This window comes from Pseudoliparis swirei, chromosome 7 (genome assembly GCF_029220125.1).
Source record: "Pseudoliparis swirei isolate HS2019 ecotype Mariana Trench chromosome 7, NWPU_hadal_v1, whole genome shotgun sequence".
NCBI lineage: Eukaryota > Metazoa > Chordata > Actinopteri > Perciformes > Liparidae > Pseudoliparis > Pseudoliparis swirei.
In genome coordinates this window covers 6,345,446-6,368,056 of record NC_079394.1, presented here as the reverse complement: position 1 = coordinate 6,368,056, position 22,611 = coordinate 6,345,446, and the positions used below count along the sequence as shown (strand labels likewise).

The 22,611-nt window shown below is 42.1% G+C and overlaps 2 protein-coding genes across 14 annotated transcripts in view; both read left to right on the top strand.

Annotated features, from left to right (window-relative positions):
- Positions 1 to 3,554: 3,554 nt before the first annotated feature.
- On the top strand, positions 3,555 to 5,426 carry wu:fa19b12 (uncharacterized protein LOC560551 homolog). The gene is made up of 2 exons (XM_056419226.1): positions 3,555 to 4,148; positions 4,736 to 5,426. The coding sequence occupies exons 1-2, from the start codon at positions 3,783 to 3,785 to the stop codon at positions 4,898 to 4,900; spliced, it is 531 nt and encodes a 176-aa protein (XP_056275201.1). The 5' UTR covers positions 3,555 to 3,782; the 3' UTR covers positions 4,901 to 5,426.
- Positions 5,427 to 7,352: 1,926 nt separating this feature from the next.
- Positions 7,353 to 22,611, top strand: part of trpm6 (transient receptor potential cation channel, subfamily M, member 6) — a 141,798-nt gene continuing 126,539 nt past the window's right edge. For 5 of the 13 annotated variants that reach the window (XR_008832286.1, XR_008832287.1, XR_008832285.1 and 2 more), the window contains exons 1-36: positions 8,427 to 8,531; positions 8,686 to 8,765; positions 9,001 to 9,039; positions 9,617 to 9,806; positions 10,116 to 10,329; positions 10,779 to 10,903; positions 11,015 to 11,186; positions 11,294 to 11,468; positions 11,609 to 11,732; positions 11,817 to 11,883; positions 12,677 to 12,777; positions 12,870 to 13,004; positions 13,664 to 13,717; positions 14,078 to 14,212; positions 14,557 to 14,828; positions 15,043 to 15,271; positions 15,602 to 15,739; positions 15,834 to 15,983; positions 16,128 to 16,256; positions 16,503 to 16,754; positions 16,847 to 17,021; positions 17,600 to 17,714; positions 17,802 to 17,998; positions 18,082 to 18,214; positions 18,793 to 19,646; positions 19,943 to 20,040; positions 20,152 to 20,254; positions 20,471 to 20,517; positions 20,635 to 20,678; positions 20,776 to 20,801; positions 20,896 to 20,946; positions 21,072 to 21,137; positions 21,228 to 21,526; positions 21,678 to 22,035; positions 22,124 to 22,175; positions 22,284 to 22,387. Coding sequence is in view for 9 of the 13 variants with exons in the window: in XM_056418973.1 (XP_056274948.1) it covers positions 8,514 to 8,531; positions 8,686 to 8,765; positions 9,001 to 9,039; positions 9,617 to 9,806; positions 10,116 to 10,329; positions 10,779 to 10,903; positions 11,015 to 11,186; positions 11,294 to 11,468; positions 11,609 to 11,732; positions 11,817 to 11,883; positions 12,677 to 12,777; positions 12,870 to 13,004; positions 13,664 to 13,717; positions 14,078 to 14,212; positions 14,557 to 14,828; positions 15,043 to 15,271; positions 15,602 to 15,739; positions 15,834 to 15,983; positions 16,128 to 16,256; positions 16,503 to 16,754; positions 16,847 to 17,021; positions 17,600 to 17,714; positions 17,802 to 17,998; positions 18,082 to 18,214; positions 18,793 to 19,646; positions 19,943 to 20,040; positions 20,152 to 20,254; positions 20,471 to 20,517; positions 20,635 to 20,678; positions 20,776 to 20,801; positions 20,896 to 20,946; positions 21,072 to 21,137; positions 21,228 to 21,526; positions 21,678 to 22,035; positions 22,124 to 22,175; positions 22,284 to 22,387 (5,521 nt within the window). In the remaining 4 variants the exon portion in view is untranslated. Of the gene's footprint in view, positions 7,444 to 8,416; positions 8,532 to 8,685; positions 8,766 to 9,000; positions 9,040 to 9,616; positions 9,807 to 10,115; positions 10,330 to 10,778; positions 10,904 to 11,014; positions 11,187 to 11,293; positions 11,469 to 11,608; positions 11,733 to 11,816; positions 11,884 to 12,676; positions 12,778 to 12,869; positions 13,005 to 13,663; positions 13,718 to 14,077; positions 14,213 to 14,556; positions 14,829 to 15,042; positions 15,272 to 15,601; positions 15,740 to 15,833; positions 15,988 to 16,127; positions 16,257 to 16,502; positions 16,755 to 16,846; positions 17,022 to 17,599; positions 17,715 to 17,801; positions 17,999 to 18,081; positions 18,215 to 18,792; positions 19,647 to 19,942; positions 20,041 to 20,151; positions 20,255 to 20,470; positions 20,518 to 20,634; positions 20,679 to 20,775; positions 20,802 to 20,895; positions 20,947 to 21,071; positions 21,138 to 21,227; positions 21,527 to 21,677; positions 22,036 to 22,123; positions 22,176 to 22,283; positions 22,388 to 22,611 lie in introns of those variants that run through there. The other 8 variants (XM_056418977.1, XM_056418975.1, XM_056418974.1 and 5 more) reach the window with 8 other exon arrangements.

Here is a 22,611-nt window from a genome sequence, read left to right as displayed (position 1 = left end):
TGATTTTTTAAATTTCCCCACTGTGGGACGAATAAAGGTATATCACACACCTGCAAACTTGTCACCTTTCGGTGAAATTCACCGTTTTGAAATCAAAATCGGTCATCCAAGTGAATCGTATAGATCAGAAGAGTTTTTGTTTTGGGGTGGGGGGGGGGGGGTCAACCGGCCGGCCGGCGTTTATGAGATTGGAGTGAGACACGGAGAAAATGTGATGTGGTGCTCTTCGCAATACAACATCTTTGATGGGACGTGTCGCGTCTCGGCCAATCAGCGTTCAGATGTCGACAGCGTTTAGGGGGGTTAGGTTAGCTTGAATGTCAGCCCGCTACATCTACTGCTGTCACACTGCACGGTGTAGCGATGCTAACAAAGTACCCGTACGTTAAACACGATATGATTTAGCATATTTTTTGTATCAATACTTTATTAAAAGAGCGCGCGATCAGAGCGCACGCGCTGCTCCGTGTCAAGCTGTCTGCACGCATTGCGCTGCGCAGCTCACAGCGAGTGGCGTCAAGTGGCGGAGCTTTTGAGACTTAAAGTCTTCAGCTTTAAAAAAAAAAGAAGAAAAAGATTATTCCAGAAGTGAAATGTTTAAGTTCTTTGTCTCCAAGGCAGACAGTCTGTAAAGTTATGTAACTCTACAGCTGCTCATCCTGATGAACTCTGTATCATCTGGTCAGATACTGACTAAAGGCCTCAGTGTATAATCAATGCTATGATGGAACCATGTAGTTTCATTAATATCTGGCTGTATTAATACTAATAATACTGCCATTTGTTAAGTGTTGAAAAAGTTGGTAAAAAGTGAACCATACAGATGTTTTATTTATTACTATTATCGATAAATATACCAGTATCGTATTTATGGTATATTGTTTTTATGGTATTGTATCGAATTCTGGTATCATGATAGTTATGGCAGGTATTGTATAGAAGTTATAATGTTAGTGACAGCCAGGTAGAGGCAGAACAAACTCAAGGATCGGAGTCATGGCTCAGCAGAGCTCACGAGTCCTTGTTGGTTCAGGCCACAGAAAGGGAAGTTGGTTTATGAATGACTTTAACCATATGACATAATGACAACGCATATTTTTTATTACTATCATTATATCATTAATAATATTTCTACTTTATACATTTTGTTGCAAAACTGCCAAAGTTCAGCTAAAAATATTATTAGATTAATCAATTAGTTGCTTAAGAGAAGAAGAAAAAAGAAAACAATTGTTGATAATAATTTCACTTTAAATAATAATAAAAAACATTTTATGGTTCCAGCTTCTTAAATTTGACGATGTGATGCTTTTCCATTTTTCCTAATTTGAATGATTTTTAAATATTGTTATACTTGTGTTCGCCAGTAGGGGGCAGTAGCGTGTTTTGCCATGACTGGTGCCGTAATTCTTGTCTTAAACAAACAAGTTAGACTAGCGTAACACGGACAGGATGCTTTATTTTCATTGGTTGCTGGATTAAATCTCACCCAGATACAACAGATACGGGTTGTTTTCTGATTGGCTATTGTGTAGCCCATTTCTTTTTTTTGATTGGCTGATAAGTGGCACCTCACAGCAGAACTCCAGGGGAGCGCTTGATTCCTCCACGGTGAGGGCAGCGCGGCCAGCTCATGTTTGCGCGCTGCGGCACATTAAAACATTAAATAGCCGAGAGTTTTTTCAGCGTGAGAAATACGATGTGTGGCGGGAGTGCGTGACTTAAGACCGAAATGCGTGAGTCTCACGCTCAATGCGTGACACTTGAGAGCCCTGGAATTCAGTGTGTGAATCTCACAGAAACCCCCCCACCCCTTCTCCATTCAGCCACTTCCCGGGGTGGGGGCCTCTGCTGGGAAATCACAGACAGGGTGGGTGGGAAGGTTTATTATATATTATTGGTTATTGGATAAAAGAGGAACAAAAGGAATTAATTTTCTAAAATAATTTTGAAATTAAAAAAGTGTTCAAGTGCACAAAATTCAGGAAGTTACTCGATTTGAAAAATAGTGTAACGTGGGACTTGTTAACCTGTGTGATTGTCGCTCAAGTGAGCCGTAGAGATTTCTCTGAATGGGCCTCGCTCCTATTTACACCTGGGCCCACGCAAAATAAATATTACTGAATATTTCAAGGTGTGGCGGCCATTTTACCGGCTTCACCATCATCTTTCAAGGTGTTGTAACTATTCTATTAATATATATATATACATATATATACACACACACATCTATCATATTCTTATTGGAAGGGTTTGTGGGCACTGACTTAGTCAGAGCAGAGGACCCCCACCCCCCACTCCGTTGTCACCTTTTTCACCCCTCATGAGTTTGCAGGTATGATATCATATATCTCCAGAGTTTTACTCATAACAGCACTTTACCGTAGCTCAAGGACACGTTTAAATGTGTTTTCATTAATGAAAAATACACAATGTTTTCTGTGAGCTACATGCTCGCTCATTTATTAGAAAAGTAGATTGCAGGCGTAAAAAACGATGTAGCAGTGAAGTCACACAAATGAATATAGTCGTTAATGTTATTTATCAGGTTACACCTGTGATTTTCTACCTGTGAATTCTCAAACATGTTTGAAGTGGAAATTGGGAAAAGTTCTTGAGTAAAAAAAGAGCAACAACCTTGGTGTCTTTGAAATGAAGCCAATGTGGAACTGCCCTAAACATGCATTATTTCTAATTATGTATAAAGTTGTATGGCTTCCAACACAAACCAAAATATATGTTCCTTGTCCAAACCCATTAGTCTATTCCCAAAAAAAATGCATGAAATCAAAAACACAATGTCACCTGTTCTCCCACGGTCAAACAACTGTTTGCTCCTGCCAATCCAGCAACAGCTGACCCTGGTGCTCCCACTGATTATATTGGCATCTGTCTTAATTGGCAGTGGCACGATGCCCCCTACTGGTGGGAGATCCCAAACAAACAAAATGGTCCTTGATTATAATGTAATTTCTTTTATAACATTTCTCCTGGACGCCTCCCATTAGAGGTTTTCCAGGCACGTCCAACTGGGAGGAGACCCCGGGGAAGACCCAGGACACGCTGGAGGGATTATATCTCCTGTCTGGGAACGCCTCAGGATCCCCCAGAATGAGCTGGAAAGTGTTGCGGGTGAGAGGGAAGGCTGGGTCAGCCTGCTGGGCCTGCTGCCTCCGCGACCCGACCCCGGATTAAGCAGATTAAATTGGATAAATGGATGGACATTATATTGAAAAAAAAGAAAAGAAAAAGAGAAGCACATTCATTTATAAATCTGATCTCACCAAGGTAAAGGGCACATATTTACCATATATACTGTTTATGTTGTTTGTAATGGGGAACATCTGTGGACATTTTAACATAACATTGTTTGATTGTGTGAATTAAAAACACACAAATGCAGCGGGTCCACCAGACCCACAACCATTTGCTGAATAACAGACATGTGAACACCACACAGGGGTTACATACTTTATTGTTGTGACTGGTCATCTTGTCTGGGTTTACAAGGTGGAACCGATGACAATAACATGGCCTGGATGAAACGAGAGCATGGATCAGGGCGAATGTACCGCCACAGGAAGAGAGGCGGCTGTGGGCGAGGCTAGACAGCGGGGCTCTCTGATTGGTTATCCGGACTGCCTTGTAATAAATGTACTACCGGTACTGAAACTGCTGAACGCGTCCATGCACAACGTCGGCACTCGGCAGTGAAAATCAGCTTTAGTTACGTTATCAGAGTCCCACGTGTTTTTAAAACTTTCTTCTGCCTACGAGCAGTCATGGCGAAGAGACGTGCCGAGGACACTCTGCTCCGGGGCTCTCCCTCCAAGCGATGTTACCGCTCCGTCAGCGCTGCTGACTTGCCGCTGGAACGCATGGCTCCCACCGGGGGGGAGAGCCCGCCGTCCCTCCTGGCTCTGATGGGCGGCAGAAAGAGGCCGCGCCACTTTGAAGATTCACAGAATCAAGAAGACGCCCCCCTTTATCGAGAGCCCGCAAACTGCGACACGAGGAATGTGTTGCTCCAACAGACGTCTGGAGGTTTCCGGGGCCCTCGCAGCTTCAGCACGCTCACGAGCTCGAAGAAACGACCTCGAGACGACTCCGCGGGTTTAGAGACGGTCATTCCGAATGCGAATGATAAAGTAAGTGATCGACGATGTAGCAACATGTTTACTGTGCGCAGCTCCGTTCAGAGAAAATGACTGGGTGTAGTTGCAGTGAACGTCCACTAGAGGGCACCCCTTGCCCATAATATCACGTTTTAAAAAATAAATGTATTTGCCATTTGTGCCTAGACCAACTGCCCAGACACATTGGAATTGTTTTGCAGAGGTAAAAACACACTTTAATAATAATAAGAAGAAGAAGAAGAAAAAATATAAACACACTGTACATAAGGTGGTAGAATATACAAGTAAAGTAAAAAAAAACAGGTTATCAACATAAAAAAGGAGAGGGCAGAGGTTAATAAATAGATAAATAGGCTAGTGCTGAGTGCTTTTCCTAGCTTGTGAAAGGAAAGAGGGGAAAGGGGACAGTTGTATGGGGATATTGCACATTATATAATATAGCTCGCGGTTTCACTACAACTCTGTGGGTCAAATATTGCTTTGATTTTTTCCACATATGGTTGATGTCAACCTTGAGATCCAGTGTGAACTGTTACTGTAGGCTGCTTTGCACATTTCTCCTGGGCTTAGTTCTCTCTCTCTCTCTCTCTCTCTCTCAGGCTGGTGAGGATAACAACACTGAAGACTGCTCGTACAACTCCTTCCAGTACTGGAAGTTGCCCTTACCAGAACTTAACCTTGCACTCCTCAAAGATGAGAACCATTCCAAAAGTAAAGAGGAGCCAAAAGTCAAAGACTTTGCTCCTGATGCCATGGAAACCTGAAGATAACAAGTGCAAGCCAGTCTGCTCTCCTCTGTCCTTACACTAGCATTCCAACGTGAAGGAGAACATGTGATGCATTTCTGCCAACAGAGACATTAAAAGCACATTAAGGTTGCTTGAAATGAGAAGAAGTGCAACACGCTGATGTTGCAAACTGCCTTAGTAGCCCCGTCAGTGATGTAGGCTCCGAGTGAACCTCATGCAGGTCTGAGATCTTGATGATTTCGGTGAAGCCACACTGAGATCTGCACGGCAGCGTTCGGTTCTTACTGTGGTGACATTATAGAAAACCTGATGTCTGGTGTATAATTGTGACTTTTTTTCTTTTGTGTTAAATCTCTCCCCTGCAAACCTAGTATTTCATAATGTTTAAACAATTAGTTCTGAAAGCAGGGTCTGCACATCACATTTCAGATCATAATCACTCTGTAATTGCTGATGTTTTTTTGTGTAACTGGTTTGGAAATTGTTGTTTCTATGTTGGATGCATTAGATAAAACCCTATTAAAGGCTTTAGTGTATGCTGTATTAGCACTTTTTTCCATGTTACAGATCCGAATGTCACAACCGCTTTTTTATTAACGGTTTTCTATACTCCGGTGTGATTTTAATTTACATTTTTCTTAAATTTGTTCCCACATTTTGATCAACAGTAACACTTAACCAACCAGAGGGTACATTTTCAAAGGCACCCTTGAAATAAATACATTATGGAAGAAGCCACACATTCTAAAATTGTCGATGCATTTATTGGAGCAAACGGACAACACAGAAGTCAAACCATCGAAAAGTGACCCACATACCTGCCGCTATTCATACAAGGCGAGAAATGCTCACGAACAGTCATGTTTGTTCGCTGTACAATTAATTGCATTCCTGGACTGTCCTGAGTAGAGCACATGCAGATGTGATCCAGCTGTTGGTCAGTTGTGCTCAATGCCATCCGAGCCCTGCGGTTTTCAGGTAGGTGTCAATTTACTACACACAGAAGAATCAGGAATTATAAAGAGCTAAATGGTAGAAGGTCCATTTATTGGCTTTGTACACATGGTTGCACAGCAAAATGCAGCCGCAGTCCCTTTTGTCAAACAAGAAAACAAACAAACTGCTGTATGTTTTAAATTTGCAGCGGGAGGAATGTAAACATAACAATTCAAAGACGGAAATCTCTCATTTACATAAGTATTCACGACCTGTCATTTAGGACTTTGGAGAAGTCTCTTTGGCAGCCATTACAGCTTGGAGTCTTCCTGGGTAAGCCTCTGCAATCTCTGCCACCTGGATTTGGAAGGATGATGCACTCTGGAGCAGGTTTTCTTTAAGGGCCTCTGTAATTCTCTCCATTCTGACTAGTCTGTCTGTCCTTGCTGACGGTACAAACCAGGTGATGTGCAATCCCTGATGTTCTCGCTACACCAGGGAATCCTTTTCTTTTGAAATGCGGTTCGCCAAACTCCAAGCGGGCTGTCCTGCCTTTTACTCAGGATTGGCATCCGTCCGGCAACTGTACCGCGAAGGCCTGATTGAAGGAGGGTGGCTAAGATCGTTATCTTACAGCAGGTTCTGTCATCTCTAGAGGACTTCCGAAGCTCTTCTAGAGTGACTGTTGGGTTCTTGGTCACCTACGTGACTGAGGCTCTTCTTGCAGTTACTCAGTTTGGCCGGGAAGAAAACTCAAGGAAGAGTCGTAGTGGTTCCAATCTTCTTCCATTTCATAGTTATTAAGGCCGCTGTGCTCAGGAACACTCAAAGCTTTGGAAAGGGTTTTATAACCTTGCCCTGATTCAAGGTGTGAACATAGTTGTTTGTAAGTTTCCTATGCAACCTATTCATGGCCTTCGATTGCCATCAGGGGTGAGCACTTTACACAGATAAAAAGTTAACACACAAATCAGCCAAATGTGCACAACAACAATATATTTGGTACAGTAAAGTTGTTTGATTGTCAATATTGGTGGAGTCAGAACATATGTCCTGAACACATGCATCAGGCGTTGTCTGGAATGATTAATGTATCTATTGTTAGAGTACCTTTTTCTTTTAACTTTGTAAAATCTCTGAATTGGTACATTTAAGATGTTTGGATGTGGTCAGAAAAGGTCTGAACACATACATATCAGTCAGTCGTTCAGATATTCAATTTATTATCTTTCCATTAACCCTCACATCAAAGAATAAAGACAACCTACACACATTTGAGTTGTATTTTCCCTTTAACTCACTATAAGCAGGTCACGTGTTGTACTTAATGTGAATACCATGTATTTAATCTAATTTCCATAACAGTATACGATTGGTCGACGTCTTATTTTGAAAACCGTGCTGGGTTGACCGCAGCCCTGAGGGCAAAGAGTCCTGCATGTCTGGAGGAGGAGGTCATGGACTCCTCAGGGCGTCTGGCTCTCTGCCCTTTGGACCTGCGGCTGATAAAGGGGCAGTCGGTCCTTGTCAGGGGACTAAATAAAGAGGTGGGATTCGACTCGAGAAACATGTGGACTCGCACACATCACACACGCGTGTAACTACTGCGGTGCACTGCCATGGTAAGTTATGGAGAATCTTATATCCACGAATGAGCCCAGCTTGTTTCCAGCTGGTGTGAAGATGTATTTATGCGGTTTATGATAGTTATAAAACTATTTATTAGACGTTACTTATTAGCTGTCGTTTGCAAATAGCTAATGTCCGTCACGTTTTGATGTGATTTCAATGTTGGCTGAAGTTATCTCCTTAATTTTTCGTTTCCAGCTTACACTTTAGATAAATAATATGCTATTTCTACATTTAACGTGATATAACATAGCTTTAATTAGCGTTAATCAACTAACGTTTCTGAGCTTAGATAACGTTCATAATTCAGTCAAAGCTAAACACACCGGTACTGGTAGGCCTACCTGTTACCTTTACAGACTCCACATGTTGTACGGTTTATATTCAGCTCTTCATCTGATGGCAGTCACCATGTTACTTGCAGATAATGACGTCGTACCTGCCATCTAGGTTATTTATAACAAAAAACAACGACCGTAAAGCAAATAATTCACTCAAAATGTTACATTATATTTCTTTTGAAAATAGTGACATACATTCAGGTAAATAATGCTATACTTTATAATAAATGAGGCTGCTAATAATGTGCTACTTATATAAATGACTATTTATATATTCCCATATAGTAGGCCTACAGGATCTTTAAAGTAGTGCTTTTAGGTGATTCATATTGTGTTAGTTTAGTGGAAATTCTAAAATTGCAGCTGCAGCACATGAAACATTCATGAGATTTTATGTCTGAAACTGAAATACAATATGTAATGCACAGAAACACAGTGAGCTACATCAGATGTTTAGTGTTAACACAGCAGCTCCCTCCCAGCCATTTGTACGGACCTCAGGAAGGGGATGTGTGTATGTTTCCGACCAACAATGCTCTCCTTAGTAAGGTCATTGTTAAATTGTTCTGTGAAAAGGACCACAGGAGCAGCACAGACCTTGAACGACCTGGTGAAGCGTGAAGAAAAGTCTTCTGGGAAAAGAGTGCAGTTCATGTTTTTATGAAAGGGAGGGACTTGCAGTCAGTTCACAGCAGGTCCAGCATGCTGCTGCCTGCGCTGGAATGAGCTTCATCGAAAAGGTCCTTAATTACACTTTTTTTAGCAATAGTGTGTTTTATTGCTGGAGTTCGGGTTTGACAATGCAGTTGAGAAGCTAGTGCTTAGCTGCTCCAGGATCTGTGTACTGTAAGTAAATATTATGTATGTATATAATTGTGTTCCTTCTTATTCCAGTCACGTAAATCTTGGATTGAGGAATCCTTCTCCAAAAGAGATTGTGTGAAGTTTATCCCTTCATCTCGGGACCTACACAGGTAAACTGGAGTCTGATTGCATTGATGAGCTTCCAGAAAAGTACAGGTTGTTATCATTCTCAGAAGAAATACATGATTATTTGTTTAGTTAGTATATAGTTGGATATTATCAGCAGTGGTTGGAAACAACATATTTCTCATCGCAAAACTATTTGGCACTCAGCCCTTCCTTCCAGGAATAGATTAGAATAGAGTGTGGATTCTTTGATAATGTGTTGTTTCCTGTATCTTACAGATGTATCCCAGGATGTCAAGTATGCCAAAACTTGATAAGGTATAATGTATGAATTGTGTGTTTTATATGCATCTTTACACAATCCACAAATCTACTACATTCCCCATCTATACCCCACCCCCTATTCCAAAGGAAATGTGATTTGATTTCCTCCCCACACATTTAGAAAAGAACCACTTGCTTAATTTGTCACAAACTGCCTCAAAGAAGGTGATCATGCGAATGTCTTTTATTTTGTTGCTATCCTGTAGTAAGAAAATAAACATAACGCATGAAGGTTTGTCTTATCAGCACTGTAGGAGATTCATGAATGGATGAGAGATGTGTGGGAATATTTTTTTGGCTGTAAAATGATAAACACAACCAAACATAGACCCAAAGACAAAGGGAGCTCAAGAGGAAGGGAGTGAGACAGGAAGGGGGACACATTGCAGCGGCCTGACTTAAATAGGCCAGGTGGAGGCCTGTCTGGTATCTGTGCATGTTATCCAACAATACTGTGATTTTGGGGCAAATACCTACTTTTGAGAGCTTAGAAAATTGATAAAAGTCGCACTGAATTTCTGCTACCTCTCACCCCCTGCCTTACTCAATTACATAATCTTTCAATTGATAGATGTGGTTGTGGCCGCCTGATTGGGGAGCACTCTTGGCAAGAGTCCCTTCCCCCCACATACCTCTATCCTGGTCCTGGACAGGACCTGGAAGAGGACTGGTCCATCGAGCTCCACACCAAAGCCAGTCCCACCAATGCCTTTGGGACCATCGACTTTCAGGACACTGCCACACGCGTCTGCCGGGCCAAGGTCTGTGAGTCTTCTAACTCTACAGTGTACCGCATGTGTTTCTTGGACAAAGAGCACATTTGTAGTTTTCTCAATTATGTTACCACATTTTATACAACTGAACGCCTCCATTTTATACAAGCGATGTCTCCCAAAATGAAGATACATGCTTGTCCAGGATTGAATAGGACAAGGATCATTTATGATGGCTGTATAAACAAGCTTTGCATGCTATGACCTGAGATAGTATCTACTTCACTGAACACAGTACCTGAGAAAAGCATAAATAGCTTCTCAGTCCCCAAAAGTTCCATGTTTTTTCCGCTCCAGTATGTTCGTGTGGCTGTGGACTCCAAACCAGAGGTGCTGTTCCAGCTGATGTTGAGGGAGTGGCAGATGGAGAGACCCAAGCTGATCCTATCTGTCCAGGGCGGCTCAGAAAACTTCACCCTGCCCCGTAAAGTCAAGCAGGCGTTCAGCAAAGGGCTGATCACTGCCGCCCTCAGCACAGGAGCATGGATACTCACTGACGGCATTAATACAGGTAGTTTGATTCATGTTATAACATCTCCGTGTGTGGGTCAGTATCACTGACTACTCCTTACTAATCCGTACTCCTCTGGCACAACGCGACTCAGTTTAATCATTGTTGGTCCTGGTGTGAAACTGTTAAAAAACATACCTCTATGATGTTCAGTCAAACTTTACATTGCATTTACATTTCTGGATATGATGCTCCTGTAAAAAGACTAAACACAAGTAGGTACTTTTATTGGTGAGGATTTCTGTCCATTCACTCACTGTCTGGGTGTCTTACCTGTGAGGCGTAGCGGTGTGACACTCTTGTGTCCATTTGTTTGCAGTTGCACAAAGAGGAATTTGAAAATGGTGTGTTTGATATCTATATTAAGTGTCTTAAGTGAGCTTAATTCCTTATTTATACTCTTGAATTGTTTATTTGTTGCTCATTCAGCTGCTCTTTACATACTCTAGGTGTGTCTAAGTATGTGGGCGAGGCAGTGAAAACATTTGGGGGCCACAACCTGAGGAAGAGAAACACAGTCGGCATCACACCATGGGGAGTCATTGACAACAACACGGACCTCATAGGCAGAGATGTGAGCACTGAACTCGTCTGTTTTGTTGAATGAGGTTTCATCAGTTTGACTCTGAATATGCGTCATTATGGTGCTTGACTCTCGATGTGACTTTTACTCACCATGGCTCAGGTGTTCAGGCCCTACCAGCCGCTGGGGAACCCTTTGAGCAAGAGGGCCTGTCTTAATGGTTTCCACTCCCACTTTCTGTTGGTGGATGATGGAACGCTGGGAAAACATGGCTGCCAACAAGGCCTCAGGAGGCAGCTGGAGAAACACATCCATCTCAAGAACATACACCCTCGTGAGTCAGTGTGTATGTGCGCCTTTCCGTGCAATACTTAAAGGAAGAGAGAAAAGCTCAAGGGCTCGATGTGACTGATGCCTCACCCTCTCCTCCATTCTTCGTAGGACTGAAACAAGGAGTGCCTGTGGTGTGTGTGGTGGTGGAGGGAGGGCCTGCCATTGTGTCCGCTGTGTTGGACTATGTTAGCAATGTTCCCCCTGTGCCAGTGTTTGTCTTTGAGGGATCGGGCAGGGCTGCCGACCTGCTCGCCTTCTTACACAAGCAGACTTCTATTGACAGGTAGGCCCGTCCCTTGGCCCGTCTAATGGATCTACCTGATTGTTTCAACTCAATGTTGGGTTTGCTAATGTTGTGATATGTAGCTGCTGTTTAATGAATCACAAATATGACTGACACCGTCACTGCATTTTTTTTTGCAGACAGTTGGATGCTGACATTAAAGAGGGCTTCCTTGTCAGGATTGGAGATGTGTTTGGAGTCGAGACAGCAGAAGCGTCTCAGCTCTGCAGTCTCCTCCTGCAGTGTATGGATCACAGAGAGTCTGTAAGTGAGACACTATTCGGGAATGTTTATGTTGTGATTAAAGACACGGACTACTCACTACTTCCATATGTCTTTTCATACCAGATAACCATCTTTGACTCGGAGGACCAAACGGCACCTGATGCAGCCATTTTGACAACTATTCTCAAGGGTATTTATATTATAATAGACATTTTTAACTGCAGACATTCTACATGACATAGCAGGAAAACCTTGTAATACTAATAATTGATAACAGTAATAACTGCTGCATTCTTTGTAGGTTTACAAGTTCCAAGCTTTTTATTTTACAAGCAGAATTACTGGTGCCCTTTAATGGAACAACAATTAATGATGGGCATGGGCTTCTCCTGCGATGTCAACATGTGAACATGAAGAAAGATTTGTAATACACTACCGTTCAAAAGTTTGGGGTCACTTAGAAATGTCTTTATTTTTCAAAGAAAAGCACTGTTTTTTCAATAAAGATAACATTAATCAAAAATACACTCTATACATTGTTAATGTGGTAAATGACTATTCTAGGTGGAAACGTCTGGTTTCTAATGAAATATCTCCATTGGTGTATAGAGGCCCATTTCCATCAACTATCACTCCAGTGTTCTAATGGTACATTGTGTTTGACTAATGTCTGATTAGAAAACCCTTGTGCAATTATGTTAGCACAGCTGAAAACAGTTATGATGGTGATATAAGCTATACAACTGACCTTCCTTTGAGCTTGAAGAACAAAATTAATACTTCAAATATGAATCATTATTTCTAACCTTGTCAATGTCTTGACTATATTTTCTATTCAATTTTCAATTAATTTGATAAATAAAAGTGAGTTTTCATGGAAGACACGAAATTGTCTGGATGACCCCAAACTTTTGAACGGTAGTGTATATTGTTGAGGTATATATACGTTCTGATGTATCAGTTTTGTTCTGTATGATGAACAGGTACCTCGGCCAGTCCTGCAGAGCAGCTGAGCATGGCCCTCGCCTGGGACAGGGCTGACATCGCACAGAAACACGTCCTGGTGTACGGACAGCATTGGGAGGTAATTAAACGTCGTTATTGCACATTATTTCATTTATTTTAACAATCCTGAACAGAAGTTGTTTAACCTTAATGATGATATGCTGTATGCAGGTGGGTTCCTTGGAGCAGGCCATGCTGGATGCTCTGGTGATGGACCGAGTCAGTTTTGTCAAACTGCTGATTGACAACGGCATGACTATGAGCCGCTTCCTGACTGTGTATCGCCTGGAGGAGCTCTATAACACGGTTATTATAATATATTTAAGAATCTACTTCTGATGGTGCGACTCTCCATCTCCTTCAGAATGTTTTATTTACACATCAAATTGGTCATGAATAGAAATTCAGCATTAAAATAAAAAACAACATATTGAAATGTTTTTTTGAAAATACTTTCACCCCACAGCACTCCAGTTTGTCTTGCTGTACTGTTTACGCTTTTGTTTCCCCTTGGCTCGCACTTTAGTATACAAACAGAAACAATTCTGTTCTTTTGTTTGTGACTCTTGAAGCACAAACTCCAAAACTGTGGCTTTGATCGAAATCACAATAATGCACTGTAAGGGTTTTGCACTAATAATATGTTTCCTGGTCAATTGCTTTCAGGGTATTTTCCCAGTTGTTGTTTTAGGATGTTTTGAGATCATAAGACTCTTTGTCATCAGTACATTCACACATGGTGTTCTCCACAGTGCTTTTATCTATGGTGTATCAATGCCTGTTTATTTATTCATAACTCTGGGATAGTAAGTCCCCCTAAGAAATAAGCTAAGGGTCCCAGGGCTGCTACTGTGTACGCAATATGCCACTGTGTTAAAAAGTAACCAGTAGAGGTTTTATTTTGCTCTGATTTGGTAGTTGTCCCGTTTACTACTCTGAATACTAATTCAAGTTTCTTTCAACAGCCACAGGGGCAGACGGACCGTTTCCTGCGCCACCTCGTTGAAGATGCCAAACAGGTGACTAGTGAGAATGAAAACGCCTATGATCATATGGATATTAAATCACACTGTTTACTCAGACATTACTGGCTTTAACTAGTGTTCATTTTTGGCAACTTTACATTTTTTTAGTCCTAGTCTTGTTTAAAATCTCCTTGTTAGTCTTATTTATATTCAGTGATGTTTTAGTAAACATTAGTCTGGAATTTTTAAAATAGTAATAGTAGAAATAATACTAGCTCTTCACTGGATATTGATTTGAGCTGCATTTATGTGCACTATAGATATAACTGTCGTAGCCATATATACAGTCATATAGTATTTGTGTATTTACTGCATGTGTGTGCGTGGTGTGTGTGTGTGTGTGTGTGAGAGTAGACTTCTCTTCCCATCGGTTACCGTCTCTCCCTAATTGACATGGGCCTGGTGATCGAGTCCCTCATAGGAGGAGCGTACCGCAGCAGCTACACACGGAAACACTTCAGAGCTGCCTACAGCATCCTGCAGGGCAAAGTAGCTACAGCTCTTTCTTTCTTTATCCACTGTGTGTCGATGTAGTTGATACATGTTGTTTGACTTGTGTTTATTACTTGTAATTATGCTTAACGTATCTTACAAATAATGCACCCTTCAGTATTTTCCGTCATTCAAATGCTTTACTTACATTTTTTAAAACATTTTAATTATTCGAAAATGAATACATTGTTTTGAGAAAGTCTCTAGTTCTGTATAGCCATGCTGTTGTTTCTAGCACCTTTTTGGATCTCTAAGGCATCTTAAAAACATGGGATCCCTCCTTCTTCCTCTCCATTCCTATGTGGTTTGTTTGGTCCATACCTCTAACATCCCCATCTTAGGAGCAGGATGCGTCACCTGGGAGCAGTCCAGAGGTCACGTCGAGCCCTGGCCCTGGTGACGCTCCACTGCTGGTTCCCTTCAACTTCAACGACCTGTTCGTGTGGGCCATACTTCACCAGCGGCAGCAGATGGCACTGTTCCTGTGGCAGCATGGCGAAGAAACGCTGGCACGTGCAGCAGTGGCTTGTAAGCTTTACCGCTCCATGGCCTTTGAGGCGCGGCAGAGCAGTATGGACGACAACATTTCAGACCGATTCACGACATATTCACTGTGAGTGTGTGTTGGTGTGTGTGTTTTGTCTGTACTCAACCTACCGGGACGATTACAACATAATAATCTTTGTGTAGTATAGTTGCATGATTAAAAGAAACAATCAGTGATGTTTTCCATTTAAATTACGATCTAGTCTTGTGTAATGCGAGTTTGTGTATTAAAAGATTTATAAATAGTGCAAATGACAAGATGTCCCGTCTTTGTGCCTTAGTGAGTTTGGTCAGCTGGCGGTGGACTTGTTAGACTGCGCATTTCGCCAGAATAAGAAGATGGCCATGAAGCTGTTGATTTCAGAGATGGACGTATGGAGCCACTACACCTGTCTGCAGATGTCTGTCTCCTCATGTCATCGGCCATTTGTCTCACACTCCAGCACTCAGACCCTCCTCACAGATCTCTGGACCGGTCCACTCAACATGAGAAAAAACTCCTTTGTGAAGGTACACATTGTGACCCCCACAAGCGTCAGATTAACCAGAGAAAATGAATATTATGTTTAAATCCATACACCTCTTAAGTCTCTGATTGTCAGTGTCATAACAAAGATGTTCTTGTCTTAGTGGTATTTATATCACCATCAAAATAAATAAATAATACATGAACATAAATCCTGGTGGGTTCATCACTCCGAGTGTTTCTTTGACATAATTTAATTACATTTGAATAAAGAAAACCTTTTCTTACTTATCTTATGGTGGAGACATGGCTTCTTCACGTTTTTGGACAGCTGTAGAAGCTTACATGACACACTTGTTTTCTCTTTCTTTCAGATCATTTTGAGCCTTCTTCTGCCTCCTGCCATCTTGCTATTGGAGTTTAAAAGCAAAGCTGAAATGTGCCATGTGCCACAGTCCCATGAGGCAATACTGTTTGGACTTGAGTCCGGGAAGTCTGAACCAGGCGACGAGGTAACTCATCACACGGTAAAATGCCAGGAGAGGACTAACCCGAATCCTTATAGCTTGAGTATTGTACCTCTTCCATTCTCTTCTTCTCTCACAGGGCAGTCAGGATGCAGAGCGAGGCCTGTCGTTCCATGACAGATATTCCATGTCAGAAGCTGTTTCCTCTACCACCGTGCAGTGTCTTTCCTGGATCACAAGAATCTATGACTTCTACACAGCTCCTGTTGTCAAGTTTTGGTTTCACACAGTAGGTAGTGTCCACATTGTAATACTCTGAAAACAGGATTTCCTCCTCGTTAGATGCAGCATGAGTTCTATTTGTTGTGTATTTTTCAAATCTTTCCAAATCTCTGTCTTATTTTTTTTTCCACTGTTTCTGTTTTCATTTTAGATGTCCTACCTGGTCTTTCTGATGTTATTCTCCTACGTCGTCCTGGTGGAGATGCAGGATCAACCCAGTGTTCAGGAGTGGCTGGTCATCGCGTACATCTTGTCCACTGCAGTGGAGAAGACCAGAGAGGTGAGAGAGCCAGCAGAGAGACATGTTCTCTTCTTTATTTCTATTCTCTTCGTTGTAATTCTGTAACTATTTTGATGCATTGGTAATACATTTTCTACTCAGGGTATTTAAAAACAAAAAAGTAATATTGAAGACAAAATACAAGTAATTTGTATATAATACAATGCATAATAATATTGGTTGATAGATCAATACAGCTTAATACTACTTAATAATAGAATATCCAAATATGTAACTCTTAATTAGGTACTCATGTCTGAGCCGAGGAAGCTGAGCCAGAAGCTAAAGATTTGGTTCTCAGAGTACTGGAACATATCAGATGTCATTGCCATCCTCCTCTTCCTGGCTGGATTGACACTGCGTTGGTATGCCAACCCCTACCGGACGGCAGGACGGATCAGTTACTGTCTGGACATCATCTTCTGGTTCGTCAGGGTGCTGGATCTGCTGGCTGTCAACCAGCAAGCCGGCCCTTACCTGACCATGATCATTAAGATGGTGGGTAAAGACGGCACACTACTTGTTGGAGAGGAAGAAGGTGGAGATGTTATTTTTTTTATACTCACCCCCTCTCCTCTCTTTCTGCTCAGACCAGTAACATGTTCTTCATAGTGGTGATGATGGCAATAGTTCTGCTGAGCTTCGGTGTGTCCAGGAAGGCCATCCTGTCGCCAAACGAGGACCCGTCCTGGAGTCTAGCTCGAGACATCGTCTTCCAGCCCTACTTTATGATCTTCGGAGAGGTCTACGCAACAGAGATAGATCGTTAGTGGTTCAAGAGAAAACACGTTTTAACCAGTTTTGATTAAAAGCAGTAGAAATAAACTCTGATGACTTTGGTGTAGCCTCGAGTGTTTTAGTCGAGGTGCTTAATGTCAGATTGCCACTTGTCCTTTGCAACATGATCAGATGCACAGAATCCAGATCGGGTGACGTTAAACTTAAAAGCAAATTGAATCATTGAACTGAACTAAAATTCAGTTTATTCAATCATTTGACCCTATTTTCAAGTGATGCATTCTTGATGCTGCATATCTTCGACATACAATGAAGATACCAAAGGCTGTAAAGCAGTAAGTTAATTTGTAAAGAAATTCCAAATGAATAATTGTACTGCTTTTTGATGTCTTAGGTACCATATACCAAATGATACCCTCTATCAACATTTAGAATCATACATAAATGGTAAAAAACGTTCTGAATTCAGATCCTTAAGCATTTGTGACATTGGTTCCAACATGTTAAAGACATGTGACAGTTTGCATTGTATTCCCACGGGCCATGTTGGTATTGATTGTATCTCGTGTGAGGTCTGTTCTGTGTGTGTTTGGTTGTCCTAACAGCATGTGACGACGGCAATCCATGTCCTCCCGCTTCCTTTCTGACGGCATTCCTCCAGGCTGTCTATATGTTCTTTCAGTATATCATCATGGTCAACATTCTCATTGCATTTTTTAAGTGAGCATGTTTATATAGCAAAATCCAAAATCATAAAATAAATGGATATTACTTTTATTTAAATGAATGTTGTCCTCTCAACAACAGCAACGTCTACTTTGACTTGGCATCAATCTCCAAAAATCTGTGGAAGTACAACCGATATCGTTACATAATGACCTACCAGGAGCTACCGTGGTTGCCTCCGCCGTTTATCCTCATTAGTCACATGACCATAGGTTTAAGAGCCATCTACAGGAAATGCATTGGGGATGCTGAGCGGGAGGAGAGAGGCTCTGGACTTAGTGAGTACTGCAGTGTGTGTGGACATAGTCAGTTCACAGCATGTGTATTCAGTCACTTATCCTCTCTTGCCTGCCTCTACCAGAGCTCTACCTGGGCCATGAGGACCGTAAGAGGCTTCATGAGTTTGAAGAGAAATGTGTCGAGGCCTACTTCCACGAGAAGAGTGAAGGTCTTCAAAGCTGTCAAATGAACAGGATCAGAGCCACGTCTGAGAGGTTTGATTGCTATTCTAATTCATCTGTATTTACCAGGAGTGTAGGATGTGGAATTAAAGCGACTCTGCTCAATGTATGTTATCTGAGAGGAAGACCTTCTGGCTCTTGTGTTTCTTCTCATGCAAAATAACAATCCACTTACTAAACTTTTACATTTGTTTACTTTGGGCCCTTGCAGAGGCTGTTGCCAGTGTTTTTGGATATTCTACAGGAGTTTGGAGATTTGATTCAGATATATTATAGATAGGAAAAATGTACATGAATAGTGATGTCATATCAGAAAAATATGTTACTTTGAAATTCTCTTTTCTCATCATTTTTTGTAGATTTTATTTACATTGTCATGCAATCCATCAAATGTGTATTTCAGTCTTGCTCGCACAGGCTTCACTCGAATGTATATATGTGACACACAATATTAGACGCCGTTACTGTGTAAAGTGTCCTGTCAGTGGCTTCATATTGGGACATTGGTATGAGTTTTTTGTCAGCTGATTATACGGCAAGACATCAGACATGGACCGTCATGAATAAGATGAAAAAAACGTGTTTGAACAGTGTTTTTGTTGTTGTTTTAGAGCCGAGGAGATGTGCATGATGGTGGGGGAAGTCTCAGACAAGGTCATCTTCATTCAGGACAGCCTATCGGGCTTGGACGGTCAGCTGGGTCAACTCCAGGACCTGTCGGCTCTGGCCGTGGACACCCTCACTCTGCTCTCTGCTTCTGACAGCCTGCAACAGGAGGAGGCTCGTCTGGCTCAATGTCAACTCCTCACAGAGTCCCGGCACATCCTCCCTCACAGCTGGACCCTCCCGCACACAAGTGAAGCAGACTGTGATGTACTTACTCCTACTGTTAACCATCCTGGTGAGAATTGCCTGGGCACCTCTAGAGCTGGGTCTCACGCTTCCCTCGCTCACTTTTACGGAGGTGGACCATCCCACTGTGGGTCTCCTCTTTCTGCCAGAAGCTTGGAGTCATCATACCATAAGCCACACGTGTATCCCAGTCAGGAGAAAACCTCTGTGGATAAGCAAGCGGAGGAAAGGACACACGAACAGCTGTCTAACGTCGTAGTATCCAGAGCCTCTTCCAATGATTTCCTTCTGTCCAAGTCTCGAGACATCTCTGAGGGTTTAGTCAATCCTGCCTTTTCCCCGGATGATAGCCGACCAAGTTCTCGGTACAGACCTTCCAGCCCATGTGAAAGGTCTTTGAAATTGACCGGGTGGAGATATCTGTCCAGAGACAGTCCCTACGGCCACTGCAGATCCCTGTCATCCAGTGTGGAGAATATGACTTTCTCTGGGGCACCCCTGACTCTCATGAGGGGATCATTTCCTTCGCTTAATGAACCGATGGACAAAGAGAGTTTGTCTGATGAGAGGAGTTTGAGGGAAAACAGATCGCTACTGTGCAGCAAGAACAAAGGTAACGTTGTAGTCGGTAATGCAAGGGCTATAAAAAACAGTTATTTATTACAAATAGATGGTTTAAAACAATAAAATAAGCATTTGGTCATAAATCTTTGTGTTAAGCATGTCAATCTTTATCTCATTTTAGAACTATTAGAACTAGACATTTTTAAAGAGACATGCATTTGATCAGCACTCTTTTTGTCTCCACGTCTGTCCCTGCATATAATAGAAAACCAAATTATTAAGAAATATTTTTAAATGGTCATGCAGCCCCATTTTCTAACAACTCGTGTATTTATGTTTCCACAGAGTGGTCCAAGTCCTCTGACTTCACTCAAGTCCTAAACAGCAGAGGCAAACGCCACAGCAGGAAGACAGTGAAGATACAAGAGAGCAGTCCAGATACTGTAAGATGTTCAGATGAAATTCCTCCATGATCGCTCAGAATTGCACTGCCTATTGCATGGATCATCACATCCTGCTTATTGTTTTGTTTTATACACTAACTGTGAAAAAAGGAAACCACGCAGTCCAATCTGTCTGATGCGTGCTGGAGAAGGAACCGGAGATTGACAGGAGAGCCGGCATGTTGGTCGGCTTCAACCAGCCTCAGCCAGCTCAGTAAGGACGTGACGAGTATTTAAATCTTATTAGTTATTATTAGTAATACTGTAAGCATACGTAGGCCACTCCACAGAACCAGAATGCACAGTGGAACAATAAGGAAAATGCAATAAATACATTAACAGCGATCTGATCAAATGTGCAATGTATAAGTTACTTCCAGTGGATATATTTTCAAAAGATTTAATATTGAAAATATCAATATTGTTTCAGATTTCGAACCAATGGATTTGTTGAAAAAGCAAGTGTTTTCCCATCAGGTAAATCTGTGACAAATTGTGGAAACACACTGTTGTAATAGTGAATGAAATATAAGATATGTTGCGTGTATAATATGTCTGTGAAATGTGTCTGAGTATCTTTGCATTGGCCTTAAGGATGTGTGGAGCAGCTGGGCCCGATCCATGAGCCACAAGTCTTCGTAAGTCTGCCTTTCTTTTGGCCTACCATACAACTTTTAAAACACTTACAGATGGTAATAATTACATCACATATTTTTCTTTATGGCTTTGATACAGTTTACAGAGTGGGATTGCCTCCGAAGGTATTTCTGAACATTCAGTATATATGTTTATATCATTCATTCATGAGTTATTGTGAGATATATTGTTTGTTGTGTTTTGTTTTGCTTTCTTCAGTGAAGAGCTCCTCATTCCAGTCCTCTGAAATTTTGTATCCGCACTATTCAGGTATTGATGCTGAACAAGAAGATTGATTGTGTTTCTCAACATTCTGTTTTACTAGATTTCAAAAGCTTTTTTGAAACCTGGATTCATCTCTTGTGTGTCTGTTTTTTGTTTTTTCATACTTACAGCTATGGAGAGAAACAATCTGATGAGACTGGCTCAGACCATTCCCTTCACTCCTGTCTCCATTCTGGGTAACGTTTTTGTTTGTTGTCATTATTTATGGTGATTTACCATTTCTCGTTCCAGTCACTTAATCTACCTTTTTACCGTATTCTCTGCAGGAGGTGAAGAGGTGAGCATCTACTCTCTGGAGGAAGTGTCCTCTGGTGCTGACCCAGAATGTGGCCCAGTCTCCTCCTGGTCGTCACGAGGCCTGTCTGCCATGCTGCAGCCCCTCTCCAGTGAAGAGGGCTCTATGGACGGGGGTCTCCGACTGGGCTGCAGGGTGCTGTGTACCTGGGCAGAACGGAACGTGCTCGGACCTGGTCTGGTGTACGTGGTCAAAGCCTTCAGGCCGGAGGTGGTTCGTGCCTGGCAGATGTACTTCGATGGTAGCACGGCACTACAGCTTTGTTTAAGAGTAAGTGTACCGAAAAAGGAGAGTGCACATAGGCAAGGAAAAGTTGACAATAGCTCTTATTTAAATAAATTGTCATGATTTTGAACCTCCTGGGCCTTTAGCTTCCTATCGCTTTAACTTTATGGTCAACCTGTGTTGGATACCCCTGAAGGAGATCCAGCAGCAGAGAGCAGCCCAGAAGATGATGCAAATGTTCAACGAGGTCAAACCTGATGATATGCATCACTCACCAAGGTGTGCGTTTTCTCTTGTGCATGCATTTGTGCGTTTCTGTACATGTACTAATGTATTTCCCCCCACCAGGTATCTAGATGTAGCGCTGGTCTTCTGGCATTCCAATGGCCAGTGGATGACTATCGAGAGGAACATGTCGGGGGACTTCAGGAAGTACAACAACAACACTGGAGAAGAGATCACCCCCTGCTGTTCACTGGAAGAAATGCTGCTAGCCTTCTCCCACTGGACATACGAGTACTCATGCAGAGAGCTTCTGGTGCTCGATATACAAGGTAGAGTCCTTTGTGTGTGTTTGCAGCATGTCTGTCTATCTACGTATCGGTCTTTTCTTTCAGTAGTGAAGTGTTCTTTTCCCGACAGGTGTCGAAGAGGAGCTGACCGATCCGACTGTCATTATGGCAGACGATCAAAGGTGCGTTTCAGAAACCTTTCCCCTCTGATTTTAGAACTTCAATTGATCTCAACGACATATTGGTAAGATAGATGACACCTTTTTCTGACGCTGTTGCAATGGTGGAAGAGGTGAGATGCTTTTTGGTCCAGATAACCTCGGAGATGCCGCCATCAGCGGTTTCCTGCAGAAACATTCTTGCGGTGGCTGCTGCCGCCGACTGGGCCTGACAGGTCAGACACGTTCAGTGTTACTGTGTGTGTGAGTGAGAAGGAGAGAGAACGTGTGCATATTCACATTGTTTAAATATATGTAGAAAACCTTTTTTTCTTCTTTTCTTAACCAAGTATACATTCTATTTTGCATGTCATCGTGGGGGTTTCTTTGGCACGTGTGTGTGTGTGTACACGCATTAAATTGTATGTCACCTCTGTGTCGTCACTCTGGAGGCCAACGT